Source organism: Mustela putorius, unplaced genomic scaffold, assembly GCF_011764305.1.
Source record: "Mustela putorius furo isolate JIRA1106 unplaced genomic scaffold, ASM1176430v1.1 tig00000698_pilon_pilon_pilon, whole genome shotgun sequence".
In the NCBI taxonomy this organism is placed as follows: Eukaryota; Metazoa; Chordata; class Mammalia; order Carnivora; family Mustelidae; genus Mustela; species Mustela putorius.
Genome location: NW_025421449.1, coordinates 10,311,091 through 10,338,239, shown reverse-complemented (window position 1 = coordinate 10,338,239; position 27,149 = coordinate 10,311,091). Strand labels below are relative to the sequence as shown.

Sequence of the window (27,149 nt, the reverse complement as noted above, 5' to 3'; positions counted from 1 at the left end):
GGATGTGGGAAAACACCGATGCAGCCGAGGCCTACAAGGAGCAGGGCGGGAGGGGCACGGGAAGGATAAAGGAAGAGCCAGAAACGTTGCAGCGAGAGTCTGTGGGGGCGACCGAGGGGTGTGCACAGGTCACGGTGGCCTCCTCCCGGTCTGGGAGGGCAGGGAGTGCAGGGGCTGCGCGGGACCGGGACGCCTGCACTGTGGCTCCGAGAGGAGGAGGGTTCACTGGAGAGAGCCACGCATGCACCCCTTCCGCCAGGCTTCCTCTCTCTTCTCTCATCCAACCACTCAGAGGCAGAGGGGACGGCTCAAATGGCCAGACCTTTGTAAACTAATTGAAAAACACACTGAACTTGAAAAAGTCCTAACTAGTCTTCATCTGGAGCTGGGCTAGGAGCTGTCAGGAGACTCACAAGGGGTCCAGCCACAAGGGCGACCCGGATAGATGAGCCAGAAGGAGCCACCCAGGAGGCTAAGCTGTTGGGCACCCACGCACCAGCAGCGTGGGTCCAGAGCCACCATCTCCCCGGGGCCGGACAGATCAGAGGCACACGGCAAGGTGGACAATGCTACTTACCCTTCAGATGGGCCTGCGGACGTCCAGACACACTCATGTAGCAGCAGGGTCGTCCCCCCCCAGTGTCCCCAAGCTCTCCCACCTGGATCACATCACCCGAGGCTGGAAAGAGGTCGCCTAATGCTTTTCCTGCCCACCTGCAGAGTCAAGAGTTCTGCCTCGTGCTTCCAGCTGGGCGTAAGCAAGCCACAAGTCCGCGTGATCTGGGTGTAACCTCCACACAAAGGATAACGGAAAGTGGCGCACGGAATCTAAAACAAATCACTTGATGGAAGTTTGTTTCAAACTGTGCCGCCCGTGGATTCCTTTATCCTCCACTGTCCTGTCCTGTCTAGTCACTCCCAGTGCCCCCGGTTCCCTTAGCAGCCGAGTTTACCATCGTGATGTTTCATGCCATCTTGATGTCACTCAAAATAAAAACGACCAAGACAACAGCATTAATATAAAGATATATTCCATAAAAGAGTTTGGCAGTCAAAGAAAAGCATCACACTTCCTGAAAACACAAGCATTCTTCTTCCTCTAGTCTACAGAGAAAATTATAAAGAAATAAAAAACAAAAAAACAAAAAAAAAACAAAAAACAAACCCAGAAACAAAAATCGTAGCATCATCCACAAACACCCACCAGTATACACCACACTAGCATGTACACTTCGGCAAGTCAAGGTAGCACTCAAGTCCCTGAACAAGGAGGACAGAACTGGTACGGGATCCAGAGAAGCGTTAGAGAGGAGCCCAGCCAAAGACACACAGACACACCAGCCACCCCCGGTGGGGAAACCTTCGGTACATAAGACAGACTTCATTTCCAAGAGCAAGCCCCGAGATAGCCCTGCCCGGGAGGGGGAACATGATCACCACAGATCCCTGACTGGGGACAGTGGAGGGGGGAGTCACCACAAAAGTTAGCCAAAGAAGAACCATCCTGACCTTCTACCCAGCTGCAGGCTGGGGTCTCAGGCTCGACACAGGGGCCCGGCCACAGTTACGCTCTCCAGGGAGAGGCAAACACCAGGCCGGCCAGCGGCCCTTAGCATGTAGCCTCGATAGAAGCCCTGGTCACAGGTTCCAGGCTGGACGTCTCTGGCTGGGGCTCCCTGGCCTTGCAGTGGGGGGGTAGGGAGAGTGGCAGGTGGGGTCAGGATTCAAGTTCCAGGTGATGGATTCAGTAGCACCAAGACCAGAAGACGGCGAGGCCTAGCTGGGGAAGGGAGTGGGTGCGTGTGAGCTGGGGCACACAGAGGAAGGGAGAGCACGTGTGTGCACCTGGACTGTGAGGGATGAAAAGGAGAAGTTGAGGGGGTTGGTTCTTGAGACACACGAGGGAACTGAGAGGGATGGCTTCAGTCCCAGACATCGTGTAAGGCTGCTTGGAGGGAATGCCAGAGGAAATGAAGAAATGGTGTGAGAACATTCTTATCCCTATAAATAAACTATGTACACACTTTCAGAAAGGGAGAGCCGACTCTCAGAGGAGCACCCTGCCCGTGGCCCGCTCCCCCACGTGTCATCAGGACCTGATACTGTGGAAACTGGAGGCAGGTCTTGTCCTGGAAGGGGCGGTCAAGGAGGCACTCCGTGGCACCTGTCCACACATGGCTCAGGCTTCCTTGGACATGGCAGAGGAACCCGCAAACACCCCCCAGCTTGTACAGACACACAGGCTCCGCTGGTACGGTCCCTTTGTTCCCCTTCCCCTCCCCAGTTCCAGGTGGCACCCTTCTGCGGCTGGTTGAAGCCTCGTCGTGTCTGCTGGGCTCCCACCCAGGTCCCCCTCATAGCAGATGTGGCCGCCCTCCAGGCTGGCACTGACAACATGAGTGGGGAGGCCAGGGTGCCCTGCAGACACACTTAGTCTCCAGGAAAACTGAGTCAGGCCCTTTTCACAGCCATGGGAACCTTCTGTCCCTCAGAGTCCCTACCCCGCTTAAAGACATGGTCTCCGTCTCTGGGTAAACTCCGAGAGGGCGGGTCTCTGTCAAAAGTCCGTGCAGGTCAGAGGAGCTCCTTGGTCTTCAGCACCAGCAAACAGAAACAGGGAGGTCGCGTCACGCTGATGCCGAAGACGGGGTGCTGGCTCTGGCTGGGTGTGTCCACTTCTCTCCCTCTGGATGTCGGGTTGACAGCAGCGAAGGGCTCTGGCCTCCATGGCGTGGCTCAGCTCTGCTTGCTCACCTCTGCTCCTCAGAAGTGATGGCCTGCCTTCACCGCCTCAATGTCCGAGATCAAGGTCTTCGCCAGGAAGATGCCAAAAATCTGAAACCAAAGCCAGGGGAGGCTATCAGTGCTGGGGCCAGACAGGAGAGGGCGAGCACAGGGCAAGGTGCACAGGGCCCGCTCTGCAGACAGTGAGGATGCAGCACAGAGGATGTGCCCGCCAGTAAACAGGGAGGCCTGGGGTCTGTTTTGCTCTATCCCTGGGGCCTAGAAGTTTGGGGCAAACGGCTGGCAGTGGAGAAGGCCTGCCTCCAACAGGGCCATGCACGTCACATATCCTGTGCTGGGACACACTTTGTACCCACAGTTAACCCAAAAATAACAGTCACCTGACTGGTTCTGACGTAAAATAATAAATCTTGATGTTTCCTGTAAACCAGGATTCCATGATAAAAACAAGGTTCTCCCTGGTTTTAGCTGCGCTGCCATCCCACCATGGTGACCAGCATCAACACTGTTATTTTTTTTACCAGGAACAGACCAATGTGAACTCGGAAATCTTGGAATTTTGCTTATTTCCCCTTTAAATTCCTGTTGTGGTTTATATCTTATGAGCCAGTTCTTCTCAAGTCTGAATGTTTTGCTCATTTGGCAAGTAAATTTGTTCTTTCCTTTTCTAGATGCTTCTGTGTCTAAGCTTCCCTTGCGATCACTCAACACACACTGGCGGGGTGAAGGAGGAAGGGGAGTGTGGATGGTCCGTAGCCCCTGGGCCGCATCAGGCACCCTCTTGACGGCAGCGTCAGAGCTGAACGATGCACCTTCCGCAAGGCAGTGATGGCCATCCAAGAGGCTGCTTGGGGGCTGCCAGTTTCTCCTCCCAAGCCCTGGGCACCCCGGAGAACCAGTCTCTCTGACTGGCAGCGTTCTTGCCTCCCCTCCCCCTCCCCCTTCTCTGGGCAGCTGCTAGCTGCTAGCTGCCCAGAGTGTGTGACATCTGGTTCTGATGAACAGGTGCGACCCGCAAGGACAAAGGAAGCCACAAAGGGCAGGGGGAGCAAACCTGCAGCAGGGAGATGGCGATGAAGACGCCGGCCACGATGTAAATATTGCGCGGAAGCCAGCCCTCCAGCGCCTGGATGCAGCCTTTTGTGAAGATGGACTCGTCCCACTTGCTCTTCAGCTAAAGGGAAACAGTACAGCGACCTGAGCCCAAGACATGCAGGGCATCCCCACCCCGGCTCCCCAGAGGGCTCCCCTGGCGGGCAGGGTGGAGCTCAGCAGAGGCCAGGGGGCTGGAAGTCGGGTGCTCAGGGCGGACAGAACCCTCCAGGGGAACTGCCTCCACTTGCCGCAGTCTCTGCCTTCTCCCTGGGCAGTCTGCATCTTCTCCTCTGCCCAGACGAAGGCTCCTGGCGGTGGTCTTTACCCACTCCTGGTGAGGCCTCCCCAGACTGAAAGAGGGACTAAATTCGGTACACCTCCAGAGCCCACATCTGAAGGACACAGAGGGCCCTCAAGGCTCCAAGGAGGAAGATGGGGCTTTAAAGAGAGAAACTAGAAGCATCTTCTGAGTCAGAGAAGTTGGCTGGGGAAAGAAGGGACAGTGGCTTCCCAGAGTGTGTGTCCCATCCCCAGAGTGTGTGTCCCATCCCCGCCTCTCCCCGCACCGCCAGGGAAGCTTGGCTCCAGGAGCCAGAGTCTCAGTCCTAAGCCAACAGGCACCTTCCAACCCTGACCCCTAGTGGAGGCTCAGGACGCACACCGGAGAACCGCCAGCACATAGAGCCCATCCTCACCTCTACCCACCATATACAGCCTCGCTCACGGCAATACTGGTGGAACAGTAATCCATTTTAGTGGGGCGAGGGGCTGCACTGTGTCCCCCTAAAACTCAGAATGTGACTGCACTTGGAGACAAGGTGTTTGAAGTGGGACTATAACCCATAACCCTAACCCTAATCCTAACCTGAATCATCCGGAGAGGTCTCTGAACAGCAGGACGCCAGCCACATACCCTAGCCCCTAACCCCTACCCCTAACGCTAACCCTAATTCTAAAGTTATCCCTCCAGACAAGTCTCTGAACTGCAGGATACTAGGCACATATCCTCACACTGTCCCCAGCCCTAACCCCCATTATGCTGGCCCTAACCCGAACCCAAACTCTAGATATGAGGGAAAAAAAGATGTGTTACATATCTATAACGGATTAGTACTGAGCCATAAAAAAAGAGTAAGGTCTTGCCATCTGTAACAGCATGGCTGCAGCTACAGAGTATTATGCTAAGCAAAGTCAGTCAGTCAGAGAAAGAGAAATACTATATGGACAAAAAGGTAAACAAATTAAAATAAGGTCATCAGATAGGCCCCAATCCAATATGATTGGCGTCCTTATAAAAAATGATCAGGACACCAAAAGACAGAGGGAGGACCATGTGGGGACACATACAGGAGAAGGCAGCCACCTACAAGCCCAGGGGAGGCCTCACACCAGCCCAGCCAGCACCCTGATGTCGGGCTTCTAACCTCGAGGTCTGGGGAGAGAGGTTTCCGCGTTTCAGCCACAGTCTGTGGTACTTGGTTATGACAGCCCTAGAATCTAACACAAGCAGCAATGAAAGGACGATGCTGGGACAGGCCCGTCCCTGGGTAATGGGCGGAGGTCCCTGCAGAAGGGCTTTGGGCCTCCCAAACCGGAGGCACACATCCCTGGCGTCCATGGCCAACAGAAAAGGTGCCCGTAGATTCCCCCAAGTTCCCTCCTTCAGAACAGCAGTCACTCACTCATACCACCAAAGGCCACCAAGCAGTGCCTGGGGGGAGGGGGACACTCACTTCTCTCCACCCTCACACCCCCTGTGGCCTGAAGAAACCCCTGGAGAACTGAGCCTTCCTCCCGCCCCAAGACCCATCTCCCTCCTCACTGCCACCCTGCCTCCATATGGCCTCTAAACCATGCCCTGTGCTCCTGCAGCTTCACCCTGAGCTCCTACTGAACAGACACCCACGGAACTCCAAGGAGCCACTAAAAATAAAGCCTTTGTTCCCAAAACTTTCATCTGACCTCTTTCCACTAATGCAGCAACTGCCAGACTTTGTGACCGCAGTTCCCAGGCTGGGAATCACCCCCATCGCTATTCCCCGGAGTCCTGCTGCCAGCGGCTTCTACCCAGCTCGCTCCCAGCTTAGACGGCCCCTCCCCAAGTCTCACCCACTCCAATTTGCACTTGTGCTAAATCGGGAAGTTGGACCACAGGGAATAAACCTGACAAACTTAAAGTTGCACGCCTCGGGCACTCACCTGGGTCCTGACGTCATATCCACACTGTGTGTTCACAACTTTTTGCTGTAAGAAAAGCAGAAAAAAATATGGTCATTTTTGTTCTCTTGGGAAGCCAGTGGTAGAAGGTTCTAGAAAAGTCCCAACCAAACATCAGCAAACACCTGTACAAATTTCATTATAGCTCACACCCTTTAATCGCAATGCCAACTGACCTTTCACACTAGGACAAAGGTTGACCAACCGTATGTGTGAAGGAGACCCGTCTATGTAGCAACTATTCAACTCTGCTCTCGGAGCATGAAAGACACGGACAATACATAAATGAATGTGCATGGCCACATTTCAGTAAAACTTCATTTACAGACACTGAAATTTAAATTTCAAATGATTTTCACCCATCACGAAATAGTATTCTTCCTTTCACTTATTGTCAGCCATTTACAAAGGGCTGAAACTACTCTCGGCTCGCAGATCATACAAAAATAGAGAGGAGGCTGGATCTGGCCCATGGGTCACAGTTTGGCAGTGCCTGAGCGGGGAAAGTTCCACTCGCTCAGTATTTCATGGTCACGGTGGGGATATCAGGCGCTGGCTGTGTGGCCGCAGCAAACCAGAGCTTCCTGGTCTGGGAAGTAGGTCGTGTGACAGTGGCTCTGACCTACCGGCTCTGAGCCCTGGGGCCAAGTACTGGACACCTGCGAGCACACAGGAGCTATAAAAGGCTCAGTTCTAGCAAATGTTCAGTGCTCCTTCACACATCACCCCAAGGGCCCTGGTTCTGGAACCCACAGACCCAGGCTATGGGCTGGGAATGAGAACAGGTGAAGAAGAAAAGCAAGATGCCTCCACTACTCCCAGATGATGAGTAAACCCCCCCACCCCGGTTCTGTGCACAGGGCATTCTCTCCAGAGGGTGGTGAAGAGGGCGGCCCATGGCTCATCACATTTCTAGCATTTCGTCCAGGCACCCTAAGTGAGAGCCCCTCAAGGGAAGGACATGACTGGTTTTCTCCTGCCTCACCCAGAACACTAGAGCAAGGGCAGGTCATGCAAAATTGTGCCTGGGATTTACACACAGAGGACTTGGGAGCTGCAGACTCTGGCGTGGTGTGCAGAGGGAGCACAGAAGCAGCCCAGAACCCAGAACAGCTGCACGCCCCCCGGGCAGGCTGACTCACCGCGGGGTCTGGCACGCAACAGGAGAAGGGCACCCCACACTTCTCGCGGCTATAGCTGGCACCACTGCAGTTGAAGTAGATGTTGAGGTCCCAGTCTTCTGGCCCATATGCCCCGCAGCACTGGTTCTGGGGTCACAAAAGTCGAGAACTGTCAGGGGCTCTGGCTCTGAGCCAGGGCTGTGACCACCCCACCACAGGGCATTGGGGACACGAGGGGAAGCGCTGCTCCATGTACACACAGAGAAACCCAGCACCCACCCCACCCCCCCACTGACCTCCCACATGCACAGATGCTAAGCATGGTAACCTAGGCAGCCTTTAAGAGGGAAACCAGGAAACCTCATCTAAGATCCCACCCCCCCCACCGGGGTACAGCATGCAGGACTGCCTCTGCAGTGTCCCCAGGCCTCACCAGGGACACACCATTCAGGTCCAGACCCTCCTCCCCCTGGGGCTTCTCCTTCTTCCCCTCGCCTCAGCCCAAAGTGGATTCCTCACTCTCCACGGAGACCCTCAGTATTTCTGATGCAGTTCTCTCGTATCCTCCAAGAGAACCCCTCCTTGTGGGCAGTGAGTGGGGCTTCCTCCCAGAGAAACGTCCAAGCTGGCCTTACTTCCCTTAGGTGCCTCTTTACAAAAAACAGCTGCTAGACGTCTACTCCCAAGGCCAGAATCATGAGCAGGGTGAACAGTTAACACAATCATAGCTCAGTCCCCCTAACCTGGGGTCTCTGCACCCCCCACTGTCTGGTGTAGTTGCAAACAGAATCACCACTCGTCTACAAACTTGTAAAACCAAACACTGAAAATGGCACAGGGATGTCAAGGGCCTCCTAGACCATGATCACAACAGATCAACCACCAGGGCTCCTGGCTGTCTTCTTTTATTTCTAAGATTAAAATCCCATGCCCCCCACCCCTTACCCTGCTGCGGTTCCAGCTTCTCTCATGACTCCCAAATATTTCAGCGTGAGGAATCTCCACAATTTACTGAATGCCTCTGGAGAGTGTATTTTCCAGAGGAAAGGACAGCACTGGAGAAGAGTGCCCTGTCCTCGAGGCTAGCGGGGGGCAGGAACACCCGGGCACGCCACGGCTCTGGGACAGCGGGGAACGGCGGGAAGGCTCAGTGAGGGCAGGAGGAAATGGCTGAGGTGGGATTTTCGAAGACAAATGCTGGTCACTATTATGACACAGGAAGTGTCTCTGGTCACATAAAGTGGGTTTTGCTGGGTCCCGGGATACACAACGTAAGGGTAAGCAAGTTTTAGTCAACATGAGAGTGAACCAGAGTTATTTTTAATGCGTGCTTGCTTGTTTTCTCCTCAGAATCCAAGTGTTCCACGTGAAGCCCCTGGGGAAGCGAGGTTTTCCGGCAGCGCACAGACGGCCCACACGACGGCCTTGCCCCAGCCAGTGGCGGGGAACGGGCCCCCCCCAGGACAGGGACGGCAGTGGTCCAAGCCTCCAGGTGCAGCTGCACACAGAGAAGGCGGAGGCCAGATGGAGTCAAGGCCAAGGCCTGGGATGGCTTAGACAGCCCCCTGGGGACATATTCCAAGGAGGTCACATTCCTCCCCATCTGGGGAAGCTTCCTCCAGGCAGCTCTGCCCTCTTGAACAGGAAGGGGAAAAGGTCCCAGGGAGGAAGGGGACAGGAATAGCCTCAGACGGTGAGTCATGCACCGGGGAGGGGACGCTCTGCCCCTGGGTACCCAGAGTGCCCGGGGACCTGCGGCCGCCTGTGTGGCCAGGACCTGAGAAATCTGGGCCCCTGGAGGAGGGTGCCCGCGAGGGCAGCAAGACGGCCTGCCCCACGCAAATGGGGGAGGACACACTGCGAACACACCTACAGGGCCAGGCAACAGTCAACGGGCAGAGTCAAAGTGACCAGAGGCCAGAGCAGCCCCCCACAGCCTCCCCGCCACCTGCCATGCGGAGGAGGGACACCCCGGGCTCTCCATTAGCCGAGGCCTGGGCAGTGTGCAAGGCCAGGGAAGCCCACGCTCTGGCCAGGAGGGCAGCACGGATGGTCCTTACCGCTTTCTGAAGGGAGTCAATGAGGTTCTGCAGGTCAATGTCGTCCCGGTAGGATCTGATGTTGCTCTCGAAGAACTCCCGGAACCGGTCCCTCACCCAGTCCTGGAAGAGGAAGGCCAGCACGGCCACGGCCAGCTCCAGGAAGAAGATGAGCACGATGGTACCGCAGAACTGCGTGGCGACAAGAACAGAGGTGAGAGTCATCACACCTCCGGCCTCCAGCCAGGCACAAAGCCTCGTCTGACCAGGGATCGATGCCTACTGCAAAGAGGGTGAGCTCCACCCCTGCGACACGAGTGCTGGAGCCCCTGGGAATCCCATGTGACTGGCTGGCAGCCCCACCCCCTCTGTAAATGGAGTGGTGCACCCCCACTCCCATCACAGCACCACTGGGAAGAGACGAGTGAAAGGACCAGAAAGCTCCAAGCCACTATGTCCCCCACTTCCTGTGAGGCAGCCTCCCTCCTCAACAAGGAAGCCCCATCCCAGGAAAAGGATGGGGCTAACCTACCCCACCAGGCCACCAGCTCCTCTAGGGCAGAGCCTGTGTCCCAGACACAACACCTGACCACTCTCCTCGCACACACAACTGTCCAAGTTGCTAGAAATCTACTGCCGCCCCCACTGTAGGTACAAGGAAACAGAGGCTCACTCTGGCACATGGCTTGCTTGAGGTCATGCAGCTCATGCAGGACATCTGAGTGCCCCTGTATGTGGCAAGACCTCTCCAGAAGCACAGTGCCATTAGCCACCACAGCAGTGGCCCTCTGCAAGGGCCCCCCACAGCCGCACCCCTCCCATCCAGCAGACTTCCAGCCAGCAGTACGTGAGTTCCCCTGCCCATTACCACCACTGGTCACCCTGTGCTCTAAGCTGGGAGGCCACGGTAGGCGAGGGTCTCAGGGTAAGACAAGGGGAAACACCCGCGCGGGTGCGCACACAGAGACACACACATACACACCAGGCCCTTCAAAACCTAACCTCCATTCACACAGAAGGAAGATACACTAAATATATTTTTAAAAGGAAAAAAAATGAGAAGAAGAAGAAGAAGAAAAAAAAAAACACATGTTTTGCTTTTTAAATTAAGCCCAGGGAAGAGAAGGCTTGATCTAATAAATTCAACAAATAATATATTGCAAAACACGATGATGTGTTTTCCCCACCAGGTGCTATTTAATTTTAACTGAGCGCATTTCAGCATGAATTTTTATCTAAATATAAAAACTAAACCCTAAGTAACTGGCAGTTCTGCCAGGAAATTAAGGATTCTGTGTTGCACATCCCAACACACACCCCCTGGAGGAGGAAAATGGTTTCCTAACTTTACTGGCAACGTCTTTTGATCTTAGCCAAGAAGGGCAAAGGCGAGTAGCGAACAAACAATTCCTTCAGAACTTCGCAGGGAAGAGGCAAGGGAGGGGGACAGGAGCCAGCTGCTTAGCCATAGCTTCCCTCCAAATCCTGAACACCAGAGCGGCCCGACTCCTCCAGGGGTGAGCAGCCGGCTTAGCTGACTGTTTCCTGAAACCTTCCCAGTCGGTGGGCAGCCTCCTCCCCACACGGCTGGGGCCCAGGGGGCCCTGTAGGAGCTACAACCCTCTTCGGCCAGATAAGGGGTCAGCCTGCCCAGCAGAGTCCACACCCCCACCCGCCCCCGCATCTGGGGCTACTCACAAACTTGAGCAGACAGATGTTCTCCCGCAGGGCGCCCACGCAGCCCGCGAACCCCAGCGTGAACATCACCACGCCCACCATCAGGACCAGCACCACGGGGTCGATGCCATGCAGCCGGGTCACTTTGGTGAGGTCAGACAGCACCCCCTGAAAGAGGCAGAGAAAGCATCAGCTTTAGAGAGTCAAGGGAGTCAAGGGTGTCTTGGGGGGCAAGGGGGGGCCTAGGTTATGTCCAGAGCTAAAGTAAGGACAGGGACCTGTCTCCTGAGGCTCAGTCCTGTCCTTAACAGCCAGGCCAGAGCACAGAGCGTGGCCCCTGCCCACTTGCCCTCTTAGGGCGCCCTCTGCGCACAGATCCTTGCCAGACTCAGCTCCCAGGGCCCTTGCACGCAGCAATCCTGGGCTGCACCTTGGCTCTGAGTCCCTCCCAGGCCGACCCCATGCTTTTTTTGGAGACTGTAGGGTGCCTGTGCCAGGCCTAGAGTGCAGGGGCCCTGGGGAACCCTGTGGTCTCCGGTCAGGCACCTTAGGGCCAGAGGCTCGCCCTGGCCTCGGGCCATGTAACAGCTTACTCTGTACTCAGTTTGTAGAGAACCCCATGACCCTGAGCTGAAAACAGCTTTAGTATGCACACTGTTCTGGAAACACCCACCAAGGGCAGACGAAGCAGTGCTGTCCATAAAACCTTCTGTGATGATGGGAGGTGTTCTCTGTCTGCGCTGTGCCAAATGGTAGCCTATGGCCCCATGTCCTAATGAGCATCTGAGCTCATGTTTCATTTTAACTAACTTAAATACATACAGTCACATGTGGCTAGTAAGAACCAAAACTGACAGAAAAGTTCTACAGGATTCAAAGGAGGAAGGAGAAAGGAGCCACCAGCCAGGCCCCCAGGGACCCCTAGGGCCCCAGGGTAGCCAGGCCTCTGCTCAGGGCTCTGCCAGAGCTGCTGCTGTTCGGGAGATGGCCACATGGTGGCGATATGAGTCACAGTTTGCGCAGGCTTGTGGGGTTTGTCCACAGGATGAAGGGACATTGCACTCCAGCTCCTGCCCTTTAGGGGACTCCAGGGTACCCTGAAAATACCCAAACCCCAAGGTGGGTCTTATTCAGCTCCGAAGACCATGGCAAGAAGGCCCATAGATCTAAGCGCTCCTGCCTCTATCTCCCAGAACCCAAGGCAGGTTCCACTGAAGGGATAAGAGGATTCAGGGCCTGGGGCTCAAGAGGATGCTTTAGTTCCCACCGTCTCCCTGCCTCCCCCCCCCCCCCCCGGCTCAGTGCACCTTACTCCACCTTTCTCCTCTCTCCCCTCTTCTGCTCTCTGGAGAGAGGGTCCTCCTAGGCTCTCACACCTCCCTGGCGTGCACCCACCAGCAGAGCAGAAGAGGGCCGCAGCTCCTAAGTCTAGTCTCCTCCTCAGAGCTTCCACCACGCCTTGTCCCGCTGCACAGAAAGAGACCGGTCTCCCCACCTCCTCCCCCTGCCCCCCGTCTCCTGTACAGGCTGGGCAAGGAGGCTCACAGGTGTGGAAGCCCCTGCCCTGACCCACAGGGCACCCAGGGGGATTTCACACAGCCCTGCTCCCAGTCTCAGGACGGAACTTTGGGAACAAACACGACTGTGTTCAGGGAGCTGCTGGCTCCCAGAGGCACAGACAGGAGCAGAAGGTGGCCCCAGGCCCACCCCAGACTCCACCACAGACAAGCCCCCGGGTTGTCTGAAGCTTCTGGGAACAGCAGAGAGGGCTCTCCGCATTCATGGATCTCAAAAGCCCAGCCCAGCCCAGCCTAGCCCAGCCCAGCCCACCCGTGGCCCCTAGCAGTGACCCCACAACTGGGAAACAGAGCCAGTCCCAGGGCCCCAGGAGGTCTCATGATCAGCTCAGTAAACACTTCTCAGAGCGCCTCTGCGACAACCACGATGGCTACAAACCTACAAACCATTGCCCCAGGCAAGATGCTTATCGGGGGAGTCTGGAGGAAGGAGCAATGAAAGCTGACACACCTGGTCTGGGCTCCCTGATGCTTCCAGCCCTGCTAACAGTGACACCTACCTTTTCGCTCCATGCCCACAGTCCGACTCCAAGGAAGACAACTCCAGCCAGCTAAGCAGGGGAAGGGTGGAGGGAAGGGGAGAAGTGGGCAAGGAGGGAGAGAGGGAGAGAGTGAGTTAAAAAACCAGGACCATGAACACGCTCCTTCGAGGAGCGTCCACACGACGAGTCAGGGATGTTCCTGGCTCACGTCCATGGAGGCGGACCAGGGGCAAGGCAGGCCCTCAGCCCCTGCAGATGACACGAACTCTACCCCAGAGCAAAGGGATGGCCAGGCGTTTGCGGTAACTTACAGCTACCTTCCTAACATCTGGCCAAACTCCTACCCTAACGGCCCCCCATGCTCCAAAGAGCAGAGAGCAAGATCTCCGGGCAGAGTCTGCCCCCGACACTGGAGTCAGAGATATCGTGACAGCCCTGTCCTGTTTCTTCCACATTCCCAAAGCCCCTGAAATCTCTTCAGTGCAGGATCCGGTGTAAGGAAGACATAACCCCCTGTGACAGCCCCCCAGGGGCATTCATGGGCTCCCAGGGCCAGAGAGCCTCTCTCCAGAGCCCTGGGCACTGCCACGGGGACACAGCGTCCGTGGCACCAGGGGCACATATGTGCTTCGCATTACTAGTTACTGGGTTATTCATTATAGAATTAAAATAGGCCTGTGCGAAACAACACACTCACCCCAGAAAAGGAGCACCCCCCACCCCACTGGGACCAGGCTGACTCCCCTCTACCACAATGGGAAGCCCCCCCCACCAACACCACACAAGTTTCTAAACCAGAGACGATTTCTTCCATATAAAACAAAATACCTGGTCTCTGCAGATGAAGCTGCCTATTTTTCTGTGTAAGTTCTTTACACCATGCTGGCATCTGCCTGCCTTTCGTCAGCCCCTCCCACTAAATACTGGGGCCAGGTTTGCCTAGGACTCACCTCTCCAAGGCATATTCTCACACTTTAAGACCTCCCTGCCGCCTTTGTTCACTACTGGCCCCGCAGGGGGACTGGGGGAGGTGGCCGGAGTGGAAAGGGAAGGACCTTTAAAGAAAGCCCCCACCACCACCCCGGGAGATCACACCCTCTTTCGAATCACAGACCACTTTCAGAGAATGCTTACGTGCCCAATATTTGGGATGGGATTTCAGAGGGCTCGCTGACCCCTGACCACTGGCTCCCAAAGAAGCCCTGCCAGCACCTGATCTGTCCATTTCACAAAGGAGAACACGACGAGCCCAAGAGGGACAAGATCAAAACACCCAGCAGTGGAGGAGAAGGGCCTAGGTCCCAAGTCATTCAGCAAATACCGCCTGAGGCCCTCCTAAGCACCAGGTCCCCTCTCTTACACTGGGGTTGGCACAGAGGACTCAGGCAAAGCCCCCAATGCTGTTGGACTTTCAACTCCAGGGAATGACATGAGGTCCTGTATATGCCACGCTAGTTTCTCAACTCCTCAAGCCTCCCACTGAAATTAACTCATGGCTGAAGGCCTTGGTTCTTCTTGATGGGGTGCACGAGCAATTCCTTTGCCTCCCCAAGCTTCTGACACTGTAGGGCAGGCAAACCCGAAGGTGACCTATCACTGCCCACTGAATCTGGCAGGCTTCCCACCCCGCCACTCCTCAAGTGACACCCTCTCGCCAGAGCTGGAGGTCAAGTCTTCTTTCTGTTTATCTGACCTGACCAAACAGCTGGTCATTCCCTCCTGCACTGGTCTGGTCAGCTTTGGGGACACGAAGCACTGGTCACTCTTCAGCCTCTCCTGCTGGCTCGCCTTCCTCCAGGCACCTCTATGCGCTGGTGACGCTCACTGCTCTGTCTGGGACCCCTCCCCGTCCCCCAACTTCTCCAGAAAAGGCCAAAATCACAGGGCTTGGAAGACCTTCTCTACACAGCTGACCCACACACCCGAATCTCCGCACCTAATGTCCATGTGACTCGGAACCTAGCTGACAACACTGCAGTCTTCGCACGTCCCAGCCCCAACCCGCCCCTGCCAACTCCTGTCCTTCTCATTAAACGGCACCATGGCCACCTCACTCAGTTGTTTAGATCAGAAAACCTACACCTCATGCCCTCCAAATGCATCCAGAGCAAACGGGGGCCGAGCAAAAGCCCAGCCTGGCTCACGTCCATGGTCAAGCTCTACACAGAGGCTTCGGGGTCAGAACAGGAGGCTGTCATGGAGGCTGTCCTTCCCTGTTCCTCCCTGTGTCCCCAACGGCACTGCAGCAACTGCCTTACGGATTCCCATGACAGCCTCCCTCCCACCTGGCACCGTGGTGGCCGGTGAGAGAAACCTGAGAGAAATCTGCCCATCCAGGACCCCCAGCTGAGTCCCGGCCAGCTCCCTCCCACTGCAGCCCAGATTCCCTTCTCTCCCAACGACTGGGCACTACGAAAAGTGCTCATGGTTTTTTTCCATTCTGTTTTAAATGAAGAACTAACACGAACTAGCACCAGAAACACAGGCAGGGTGGGGGAGGGGGGTCACATGTCAGATCATGGGTTCAGTGAACACTGGCCCAAGCAGGAACTTTGGGGACCAATTCTAGAGATGAGAAGACTGAGGGAGGACCAGACAGGGGAAGTGGCCTGTCTGGGAGCTCACCCAACAGCCCTGTGAATGAGCCAGTCCAAGACACGTGCCAGCTTCACCCAGCTCCCCATGGGGCCCCTTCCCCGGATCTCTTTGGAGCAGATGGTCTGTGGGGCTGGGCTGTTGTCCCTGGTGGCCAACCATCTGGGAACGACAGTTCAGCTGGGTGCTTTCCAGCCTGAGAGTAACCTCCTTTGTCTCTCTTTTATGACCTGATTAAATCCCCTCCCAACGGATAGGGCCGGACTGCCGTTAAGCCCAAAGGGAGGCCGGCCTTGGGCCGTCAGGTCTGCCGTCCACTGTGGTCACCATGGAAGGTGGTACCACTCTTTCCTGGGTGCCAAGCCCAGCATTCAACACTTCTCGTGCTCAAAGGGCCCCTCTCAAACCCCATCACAGGTGTGTGGTACTATTAACCCTTTATCAAACAGGAAAGCTCAGAGGTACAGTGACTTGGTTTTCTGCCCAAAGGCACACAGGGAGCCAGTGGCAGAGTTCAAACCTAACCGGGGTGTCTCCGACCCTCCTGACAGCACTTTATCCCACCACCCACGGGGGCCAGGAAGACAAGTAGCAGTCTGAGTCCCCACCGAGGGGGGCTAGGATGGGCACCTGTGGCATGGGAGTTCCGCAGAAGGGGCTTACGGGCTGTGTGACTCTGAAGCCCACACCCCATATCTGCAGGTGGTGAGGGTCACTCTGTGTCCCACTCGGTGGCCAGGAAGTAGAGCTTCCCTGGGCGTCACTGTAAACATTACTGACCCCTCCCCACAAGGCAAAGGCCCCTTATTCTGGGGCCGCTCTAGGCTAGAAGCCCCACGGAATCCACTCACCACGTGAGCAAGCCTGTGGCACTGCACCCAACAGGTTCAAGCGACAGCAGAAGTGCAAACACCTGTCTGGGCCCTGCTGGATGGGCAGAGGGTTCCAACACCAAGCAACTTAAAAGCAGCCCGTCATCCCTCACAGTTTAATGGCCACCGCCTCTTGCAAGACTGCATTTCGATGTATGTAAAAGGCCTTGGGCAATTCTTGCAGGCCTCAGAGGCTTTCCAGCAGGGAGCTCAAGGCAAACCACCAACAGCAATGCGACCCTCTCAGCTCCGGCCCCCTGGCCTCTAGTTGTTGCGAATCCCCTGGCTGCCAGAGGCTGACATTCAAAGGGCTGCCTATGGGAGTCCCAGAGAAAGGGCCAGAAGGAGACCCAAGAGTAAGCCAGACTCAAGACCAGAGTAGTGCTGAACACACAGCCCAAGTCGGCTGGACCTGGTTCCCATCTCTACTTTGCACCTTCCTGGCGACAGGACTTTGTGCCAAGCCCAGGAACTCCTCTGTGCCTATGATTTCCTCTGCAAAACAGGGATGACCTTTCCTAGGTCATAGGAGGGTTGCAGGGATTGGAGGAAGTGTAACACAAGTGACATGCTTACCCCAGGACATGGAGCTGGTCCAGGGGAGCCCTGCCCTCCTGCAAGGGAGGGGGGGGAGCAAAACAGAGACATCAAGGGGCCTTCCAGATGCCATCAGCATTTGCTGACTCTCTGCGCCGCACCCCCCAGTAACCCAGCCCTAGCCTTTGTCCTAAGACAACAACTCTATACTCAACCTGACCCTGAGAGCCCAGGGGGCTGAGAGTGAGTCTCAAGACTTCTCTCCGGGCCAGGAAACCTCGCCCTTCAGGACTGTAGCCACTCTGAGCCCTACAGAGTCCAGGGAAGGCCACTTTCAAACAGTCCCACATTCAAAGAGTAAAAACTAAGCCACTTCTCGCTCGAAGTCTGGAAGGTCTGGAGCCGGAAGGGACACTGGAGCCCAGCTTCCTCATTAGTGGGGAGCGGAGCCCAGGCCGGGTGGTGCCTCAGATGGGGTCACACAGCTATCACACACCAGCTTTCCTCCTGCCGGAAGGGTGGCTCTGAGAATAAGAAGTGTGTGTGCCCTTTCCAGCACAGCCAGCAAACAGATGCTAGGGGCCCCGGAGAGGAGGGGTAAGACTACCCAGAGGGCTCTGGGGGCAGTTTCCACAGATGTCTCTGAGTTTCCAGATAACAGACAGCCGACCCCCACCAAGCCCCGCCCAGGAATGACTGTGTCAAGGCCTTCAAGAGGAAGGAAGGAGAAGGGCAGAGTCATCTGAGGGAAGTTAGAAGCAGCCCTCCAGGCAAGGGAGAGAAGGAACCCCAACTGAGCCTCAGCCCCACCTTCACCCCAGTCTCCACAGTCTCCACTGCCGGCACAGTTCAGTGAGGAACAGTGGGGCAAAACCGAAATATGAAGCCAGCATTGACATTTCTGTAGAGGGCCAGACAGTAAACATTTTCAGCTTTGTGCTGATGTCTGTTTCAAGCACTCAACTCTGCTTTTATAGCAGAAAAGCAGCCACAGATAACATGTTAACGAATGGGCAGGGCTGTGTTCCAATAAAGCTGTACGTGCAAAACCTGGCCAAGATCCAGCCAGGCTTGTGAGCCACAGTCTGATGAATGCTGTGCTGAACTTTCACACTAAAACCACGTAGACCTCGGGACCAAAGACATGATTTCCTTCAGCTTGGTCCCACGAACCCTGGGTATCCCTATAATTCAAGTCTCCAACCTGGTCATCTTTATGACTGGAACAGGTCATAATAAATAGCCTGAAACCATAAAAACAAAATCCCAAGGGATCCATCCCCACGATGGAATATTATAACTCTCAATGTGGCGGTGCCTGGAGGTGGGCCTCTGGGAGGTATTTAGGGCTGGATGTGATCACGAGGGTGGGGCCTCCATGATTAGTATCCTTATTAAGAGGAAGAGAGACCAGACCTCTCTCTGCCACGTAGGACTCGGCAAGAAGGCAGCCATCTGCAAGCCAGGAAGAGAGCCTCACCAGAACCCAACCATGCTAGCACCCTGATCTCAGACTTTCAGCCTCCAGAAAAGTGAGAAATTACATTTTTGTTGTTTAAGTCAATGAGTTGATGGTATTTTGGTATGGCAGCCTGAGCTGACCGAAACAGGAGGATGTTTAAATGAGAAACTATATCTAGCATCTGATCAAAAGTTACTAGACAGGGTGCCCGGCTGGTTCAGTAGGTAGAGTGTGGGACTCTTGATCTCAGGGCTGTGAGTTCAAGCCCCATGTTGGGTGTGGAGCCTACTTAAAATAAAAAATTTACCAGAAAAAATACAAAAATTTACTAGATTGGCAAGAAGGGAAATAAATGTGATCTATAACAAGGAAAAATATTCAGTAACTAGAAAAAGACACAAACATGACAGAGAAGGTGGAATTAGCTAAGACATGAAAACAGATCATTGTACACACCCTTGGGGATTTAAAAGGAAATATAAACATAATGAGGAAAGAAATAGAAAACAGAAGGTCAAATGGAACTATTACAAATAGAAAATACAACAGTGGAAATATAGAATTCACTAGATGGGTTTAACAGCAATTAGACACTATAGGAGAAAAGATCAGTCAACTTGAAGACAAAGCAAAAGAAACTATTTGAACTGAAGGGGAGGGGTGGGGGAATTGAACAGAGCCTCAGTGACCCACGAAATAACAAGCAATCTGAGAAGAAAAAGGGAGAGATGTATATTTGAAGAAATATGTATATTTGAAGAAAAGGGAGAGGTGTATATTTGAAGAAATAATAGTCAAAGTAGTCTTAAATCTGATGAAAACTATAAACCCACAAACCCAAAGGCCCAATGATCCCCAAACAGAATAAACAAAGAAAACCATACCAGCCTGTATCATAAGAGAAACTATGGAAGTGAGCCAGGAGGGGGAAGAAAGGACACATTACATACAGAGTACACATACACCAGATATTTTAACCAAATGAAAGAAAATGTTTCAAAATGCGTGAGATGCAGAAAAGAGTATCAAATACCCATACTAGGAAAGAAGATCTAAAATCAATGATCTAATCTACCTTAAACAGCTAGAAAAAAGGCAAAGTAATCCCAAAGCAGAAGTGAGGAAATAAAAATAGGAGCGGGGGCACCTGGGTGGCTCAGTTGGTTAAACCTCTGACTCTTGACTGAGGCTCCAGTCATGATCTCAGGGTCGTGAGATCAAGCCCTGTGTCGAGATCTGCACTCAATGGGGAGTGTGCCTAAGATTCTCTCTCTTCCTCTGCCCCTCCTCCTCTGATTGCACAGGCGCACTCTCTCTCTCTCTCTAAAAAAAATTTAAAATAATAATAATAATAGGAGCAGAAATCAATGAAACAGACTTAAGATAGATGGTGGTAACAACTGCAGGAGAATATGAATGGACCTAAGGCCCCTGAACTGTGCATGGAAAAATGGCTACAATTCTAAATCGTTCTGTATGCTTTACTATAATTTTTCAAAAATAAAATTTAAAAATACTTTTTAAAGTCTTTAAAGATATCAATGAAATTCAGAACAAAAGAACAACAGAAAAAGCACCATCTAAACTAAAAGAAGTCAGATCCAAGAGTCCATTCTAACATAGAGCGATGGGAGGCGGATGGATGGTTTTCCTGAGGATGGGGTGAGAGGGAATGACTACAGAGGGGCCCAGGACAGTTTCGGGAGTGATAGAAAGGTTTTATATGTTCACTGGGGTGCAGGGGTTCCATGGGAGTATACAGCTGTTAACTCACCGAACTACACACTGGTAGTGGGTAAGTATTATTCTATCAAATTTACACCTCAATAGAGGTGGTATTTTTAAAAGTGTTTCTGGGTGAAAAAAAAAAAAAAGAGAGAGAGAGAGAGAAGAAGATGGGAAGATGGGAACCAAGATGGGAACAGAGGGCACTCCTGCGCACAAGACAAATCAGTAGACGGGTCATGCCAGCTATCTACTAGGGAAGGATGCAGAGTTACACACATCACTGGTTGGCTAGACTTGACCCTAATCCTGGGAGTGTATAATAGTCATGTGCACTTGGCAATGACCACAGTGTACTGTGAACAGCCTCCACTAGAAAACCCTGCTGATGATCCTGGTTTCCCACATGCCCAAGTGAGAGCAGGAGCTGAAGCCCCGCAGGGAGTAGCACCAGGGTGTTCTAGTGGAATCCCTGATTAAGCAATCTTTGCCCTTGGTCTTGGAAAGTGCAACTATGGAAAAATACACATACACACACCCAGGAGATAAGGCGATCTATTTCCTATGAATTGGGGCAACCCTTCTAGAGAAGTAATTTTGACGGTATAAATGTGTCAGCCAGGTCAAAACAACATACACACTCTCTGACCCATTTAATCCCACTCCTGGGAATCTATCCCAGCAAATAATTTCCTTCCCTTGCCCAAAGGGAAGAATCTGTACTATACCAAACTAATCTCTGCATCCTTATCTAGGATAGTAAAAAAAATTGGAAACAACCGAAATGTCCAATATGGGAATTTCCAAAAATACAAGAAGAAGACTATGTGGCAACCTAGAACGTTCTATGCTAGCAGATGCTGACATGAAAACACAGAACTCATGACCGCAAGGTTGCTCTCACAAAGATGGGAAAGTGTCCTCGACTGCAGACAGGATGGAGCACGTGGACGGGACGGGGTAAAGCTGGGGTGCCTTGTGCAGTCTTCTAGAATTTCCATGCAACTACAAACGTTTGTTAAATAAAACTTGAAGAGAAACAGTTATCATTTCTCAGCAATGGAAGTGAAAATATTATTTTTATTTCACTACACACATTATTAAAGCCCTAGACTTTCTCTTTGTACTCATTACCCAGAGACAGAAGCAGAGAAACTGCGTTTGAGACCGGGCGGTCAAGCCTTGGGATGTGGTGTTACATGGAAAGAGTTCAGCTCAGATAAGGGCCATTCTAGATCAGAGTGATGCAGAGACCTGAGCTCAACACGGGATGTGGGGAGCCCCCTATCAAAGAAGGTACACCGTATAGGCCAAAGAGAATTAGATCCTCTATCCACAAAGGTGCTGGGGGCAGGGGGAGGGAGCTGACCTTTCACGCCTTCCCGGTCAGACTTGCTCTGCCTCTCAGACCTATCCCGGTCTGCCTGGGACAGGCCTGTCATTCGGGCAGAATTCTTAATAACCGCTCTTTCACTCTTAAAAGTTTCCTGACTTGTCGCCCTGCTCCTGGGAGGTCTTTGTGGCTTTGAAGGAAGGGACCCGAAGCCACGCTGGCCACAGAGTACAAACGCCTGTGGCTCCCCTTTCACCTACAGGCTCCAAAGCTAATTCCTGCACTCCCTGAGAGCAAAACAGCGGCTCGGCTCAAACCTGCCCACGTCTCCGAGAAGGCCAGGGGCAGGGGGCTCTCCTGTCCACAGAACACAGGCTCATTGTCTGTGCCACAAGGGGCCTCAGTTCTTCACCGTTCATCCGCCTCTGAAATAGATCCAGGCAAGGGCTTCATCTGAACCTTCACAGGTCAAACTCGAAGCTGGTGGTGGGAAGCGATCCTGCGGTTGCAGACATCCTCTGAATCGTCCCCTCCAGGGGATTCACTCGGCTAGACCAGGAGGGCTCGAATTCTTGGTGGCACCAGGTGGGGCGAGAACAAAAAACAGGACCCCCCGCAGCCCTTCCTCTAGGGTATCCCTCTCCCAGCGGCCCGTCCTCTGCCAGTCAGAGGAGACAGGTTTCTAATCTGAATCGTGGGAAAGCAAAGACAGTACGGAACGAGCCGTCTGAACCATCTGTTCGAGGCCGACTCAGTGGCACTCCGCATGGCCACAGTGTTGAGCAACAGTGCCACCAAAACCGGAACTCTGTACCCCCTCAATACTGACTTCCCCTTCTCCCCTCCCCCTGCCCCTGGCAACCCCCCTCTCCTGTCCATCTCTGGGAACCGGACTACTCTCGGGACCGCCTCTAAGTGGGGCCACACAGGATCTGTCCTTCTGTGATGGGCTTATTTCACTTGCCATGAAATCCTTGGATCTCACCCGTGCTGTAGCATGTGTGTCACAATTTCCTTCCTTTTTGAGGCGGAGAAAGATCCCGCTGCATGCACAGAGCGTGTTCTGTCTCTCTATTCATCTGTGGGTAGACACCTGAGCCGTTTCTGTCTCTTGGCTGTTATGAATAATGCTGCTGTGAACACAGGTGAGCAGACTACTCTCTGAGACCCTGCTTCTTCATTCTTCTGGGTCTATGTCCACAGTGGAATTGCTGGATCCTATGGTAATTCTATTTTTTGACATTCTGAGGAACCTCCATACTCTTTTCCAGAGTGGCTGCACCATTTTACATTCTCACCAACAGTGCCCGGGGATTCCAATTTCTCTACATCCTCGTCAACATCTGTTATTTTGGTGGGCGTTGTGTGTTTGCTTGTGTGTTTAATAATAGCCATCCCGATGGGAGCAAAATGGTATCTTCTTGCCATTTTGATCTGCATTTTCTTTTTTAAATTAATTATTTATTTGAGAGCACAAGCAGGGAGGAGGGGCAGACGGAGAGGGAAAAGCAGACCCCGGGCTGGATCCCAAGACCCTGGGACCATGAGCTGAGCCAAAGGCAGATGCTCAACCGACTAAGCCACCCAGGCACCCCTTGATTTACATTTTCTTAAGACAAAATGACATTCTGCACTTGAAACAGAGCTCACTAATAAACCAAAGAATGACTATGATTTTAAAAAAAAAAAAAAAAAGGCAAAGGGGCACCTGGCTGGCTCAGTTAGTGGAGCACACAGCTCTTGATCTCGGAGTCATGAGTTAAAGCCCCATGTTGGGCATGAAACCTACATACGTACATACATACATACATCGATAAATACATTTTTTTAAGGAGAAAGTGCTTATGCCCTCACAACACTCCGTCATCTAGAAGTACTGTTTCCCCGATGAACCCTATGAAGCCCAGCTCCCTGCTCACCCCGTATAGACACTGACTGCGTCCCCATTTGTCCTCTCAAGAGAGTATTTAACAGTCCCTTGGGAAAATCTCAGCTGTGAACCGAGGGAGAGAGCTTTAAAAACCCTGGTAGAGTGTGCAGGTATTGGCTATGAAGTATGTCAGTATGCAAATAATTCTGAACGGGGCAAAGTGCTCAACACAGCCTTGTTTGTTCTGGCTCCCAGCATGGGTCAGAGAAACGACAGGCTGCTGTCCGTGTATCTGAACCTGCTGCCAAGCCCAGGTCTGCCCACAAAGCTGCAATGCCATCCCTCTGTTCACTGTCCCCTCGTCAAAACAAAACAAACACAAAAACTCTCTGTGCAAAATGATTATCTATGCTTTACTTCAAAATAACGGGTGGAATGGGGTGTGGGGAGGGAATATAAATTAAACAGGATCAGCTAGGAGTTGATCGATGTTGAAGCAAGGTGATGGGAACATGGGGGGGGGGCTGTTAGATCGTTTGATTTTGGTTACTTCTTCCATTTCAAAGAGAAAACTTCGCAGATGAAGTAAGGCTTGGCACATGACTGTATATGTTTCCAGCAACTCTGGGAGGCAGGAGGCAGGTCTGTGACATCAGCATTTCACCAAAACACGAAGCCTCCTCAGGACCACTCAGTGTGGGTGCAAGTCCAGCCCGGCACCTGGGTGTGGGCCTCCCACTGCACCTACCCTGTGTCTCCCAGAGGGCCCTGCACCCCGCTTCTCAGGCCTCACCACACACTTGAGCTCTGGTGCAGAAGAAGAGAGCAATCAGTGCCAAGGACCCCGAAGGGAGGCATCTGGGTTATTCTCCCCCCCAGCTCTCTTGTGCCTCATTTCCCTGACTGCTCCTTTTGTCCCTTCCTGCTTGGCCCCCGGGCACACCAACTGAGAAACAGACTCTTGACCACACACTTGTCAATCCTGCAGAATGGAGTAACACGGTAGCACCCTTCACTCAAGCAAACTTGCTACCATTCCGGATCCAGGAGCTCCAGTATTCGAATCTGGTGCTGCCGAGTTGTTACTACTGGGCAAGTTGGGAAGCTTCCCAAGAGCAAAGAATCTGTTCTGAAAAGAATGTGAAGAAATGGAGATTAGCCGGCCCTCAGCCACAGCAGTGAGAAGTTTTGCTCTCGCTGCAAAATTCAGGATGACCTTCAGAGGACAGGCACAAGACCAAGTAAGCAGAGCCTGGGGGTGGGAGAAAACAACATGTCACCTGGGTATCCAACTGACCAAAGTGTCAGACTGCCTGCCAAGGCCAGGGGGCCCTCTGCCATACACTGGGCTGGTGGGCAGGGCCTCCAGGTGGGGCCAGGGAGGGAGCAGGGCAGGTCCAGTTAGCCATACACAGCACGAATGAGGCAGTCACAGGCCTCTCATTAGGAAAATCCCACAGGAACCACATCGACTGTCCTATATTGCCTTATTTCAAGGGAAATGATGAAGTTGCTGGTGACAGGTTATCCAGGCAAAGAAAAATATGTGGGGTGAGTGGCCAAGCCACTGAAACCCACCCTGTTTCTCCAGAACAGAAACCCTCTAAAACTTTGAGATAAATCATCAGGAGTTGATGATGCTATATGAAATCAAAGGTAAAAGTTGAGAAGTCTTAGTGATCTGCCCTGTTTGCAAGAGTTCCGGTCCAAACAGGGCATTGTAACATCTGCAGTAGAAGCAAAATGTGGCATGAAGGCCGATCACTCTGTCCCTCCTTCTCTATGCACGCCCCCCCCAAATCCTGAAGCTGACCAGCAACGCTTGCTGTAGGTGCACGATCGCGTCCCCTCACCCACCCACAAAGACTCAGTGTCTGCTTCTCCCTGGACTGGGCCCACTGGTGACACACACATGCTGTGCTACCTCCCCTGATGCCCTGACCATCTCCAGCCAGTGCCCGAGTTCTCTGATCTTCTTTAAGGCAAGAGTCCTTGAAAGAACCATCCTGAGTCACAGTCTCCACTGCCTCACATCCCGCTGGCCCCCCAGCCAACCCCAGGTGGGTTTCCATCCCCCCAACCAGGACACATAGCGGCTCTGACCAGGGTCACCAACAACCTCTACCTCTTCAAAGCCAATGCCAATTTTCTGTCCTCATCCTACATTACTTCCCTGTGCATAGCTAACTGTTCCTCTCTACCTGGAAGGCTTCTGCAATACAGAGTCTCCTGGCCTCCCCTTAGCCCGCTTATTCACAGCCAACTCTGGAGCAGACTTCCCTCTTCAAGGAAGAGGTTGCTTCACCTCTAGCAACCCAGGACTCCATAGTCACACCTCTGCTCTTCTCAGTCAACACACTCCCCCTCCGTGATTTCATCTAGCTGCCCCCCCCAACCTTCTCTGATGTGGCCAAGACTTTCATCTCTAGGATGGTCACAGACATGGGAGATGGACATGTTCATGTGGCCAAGAGACCATTCTAACACTTCTATCCCAAAATTCTCAGGATATGGTACCAACACCCATCCCTTCACTTTCCAGAATCATTCTAAAACTCGTAACCTACCAAGACCAAGAATTACTAAAAGAAGTAGGAAATAATTCCACCTACTTACTGAGCATTGTAAGGTCCTACATGACCTGGTTCCTTCATGTCTCTGTCCTCACTTGTGTCCCCTCCCCCTGTACTCACTGAGCTCCAGCGACATGGTCTTCTCTTTGTCCCCTGCACATGCCAAGTGCATTTCTGCCTCAGGGCCTTTGCAGATGCTGCTCTTCCAGCCTGCAGCTTTCTTCCCAGACCCCTACTGGCTGTGTCTTCACGGGTACACTGGTCTCAGCCCTTAAGTCATCTCCTTGGAGTGCCCTCCCTTGACCTCCCTAGCCAAGAAGCTTCTCCCTCCCTGCTCTGTTGCTCAGGAGGTTAATGTCATTACTGGTTAAACACAAGCACCATAAGGAAAGGGCTTTATTGCCCTTGCGCACTCTTACCTCCCAGAGCGCAGAACAGCGCCTGGCTCATAGTCAAAGGGGCACAAAGTGCCCCGCTGCCAAGGTCTCGTTGGGAGCATCCCCAGGGCAGGGAAGGCGGAAAGCAGACCTGCATGTGGGCCAGAGCTCCAAGTGTTTCTGAGCCTCCAAGGCTGGGGTAGGGGTCCATTAGCCTGGTTTCTGATCACGCAAGCTATCTCCATCACAGTACTTAGCAGCCTGTTGTATAGCATTAACTTGTCACTGGTTCTGCCTAGGCAGGGGCTCTTCGCCCTGCCCGCCTTCTCCCCCAGAGCCTCACAGCAGGTCTCGCCAATTGGCAGTGCATGAAGAATGCGATCCACTGAATAAAGGACAAGGCAGGGGACAAAGGTTGCTCTCAGGGACTTACCCAGAAGACGATGTTGTAGCTGAAGAGCAGGTACTTGTACCAGCAGCTGACCTCGGCGTTAGAGTATCTATAATAGTGCATCTTCCGAGAAGCGGGACCTGTGGGCAGACAGGGGGTGGTAAGACGATACGTGTGGATGCAAAACCCCCAAAACTCCTCCCCCAGGAAGAGCCAAGGTGAGGCTCACACACAGACTTTAGAAGTCTCCAAATTGTTCCCGTGTTCCTGCATGAGTCCGGGCATCACTTTACTATCAGTGCCAGCTACAGACTGGGCAAGAATCACGCTAAGTCAACTTTCTAAAAGCAGCCAAAAGAAGAAGAGAATTTTTTAAAGAATGGAGGATGCCAACTTTTATTTATTTTTTTAAAGATTTTATTTATTTGAGAGAGAGAGAGAGAGAACACAAGCACAGGAAG

General features: G+C 53.1%; 1 protein-coding gene and 1 long non-coding RNA gene across 3 annotated transcripts in view; one reads left to right on the top strand and one right to left on the bottom strand.

Moving 5' to 3' along the window:
* Positions 1-1,014: 1,014 nt before the first annotated feature.
* Positions 1,015-27,149, bottom strand: part of TSPAN14 (tetraspanin 14) — a 58,186-nt gene continuing 32,051 nt past the window's right edge. Inside the window, exons 2-9 of one of the 2 annotated variants that reach the window (XM_004765282.3) lie at positions 26,731-26,828; positions 12,972-13,022; positions 10,916-11,062; positions 9,239-9,409; positions 7,200-7,325; positions 6,040-6,084; positions 3,800-3,919; positions 1,015-2,835 (exon numbers count right to left, since the gene is read on the bottom strand). In XM_004765282.3, coding sequence (XP_004765339.2) covers positions 2,764-2,835; positions 3,800-3,919; positions 6,040-6,084; positions 7,200-7,325; positions 9,239-9,409; positions 10,916-11,062; positions 12,972-13,022; positions 26,731-26,811 — 813 coding nt within the window. In that variant the 5' untranslated portion in view covers positions 26,812-26,828 and the 3' untranslated portion in view covers positions 1,015-2,763. The remainder of the gene's footprint in view (positions 2,836-3,799; positions 3,920-6,039; positions 6,085-7,199; positions 7,326-9,238; positions 9,410-10,915; positions 11,063-12,971; positions 13,023-26,730; positions 26,829-27,149) is intronic. The other variant, XM_013062910.2, reaches the window with a different exon arrangement.
* LOC123393013 lies at positions 18,441-21,190 on the top strand. Its single transcript, XR_006607718.1, has 2 exons — positions 18,441-18,489; positions 20,900-21,190. It is a non-coding gene; the product is annotated as an uncharacterized LOC123393013 (long non-coding RNA).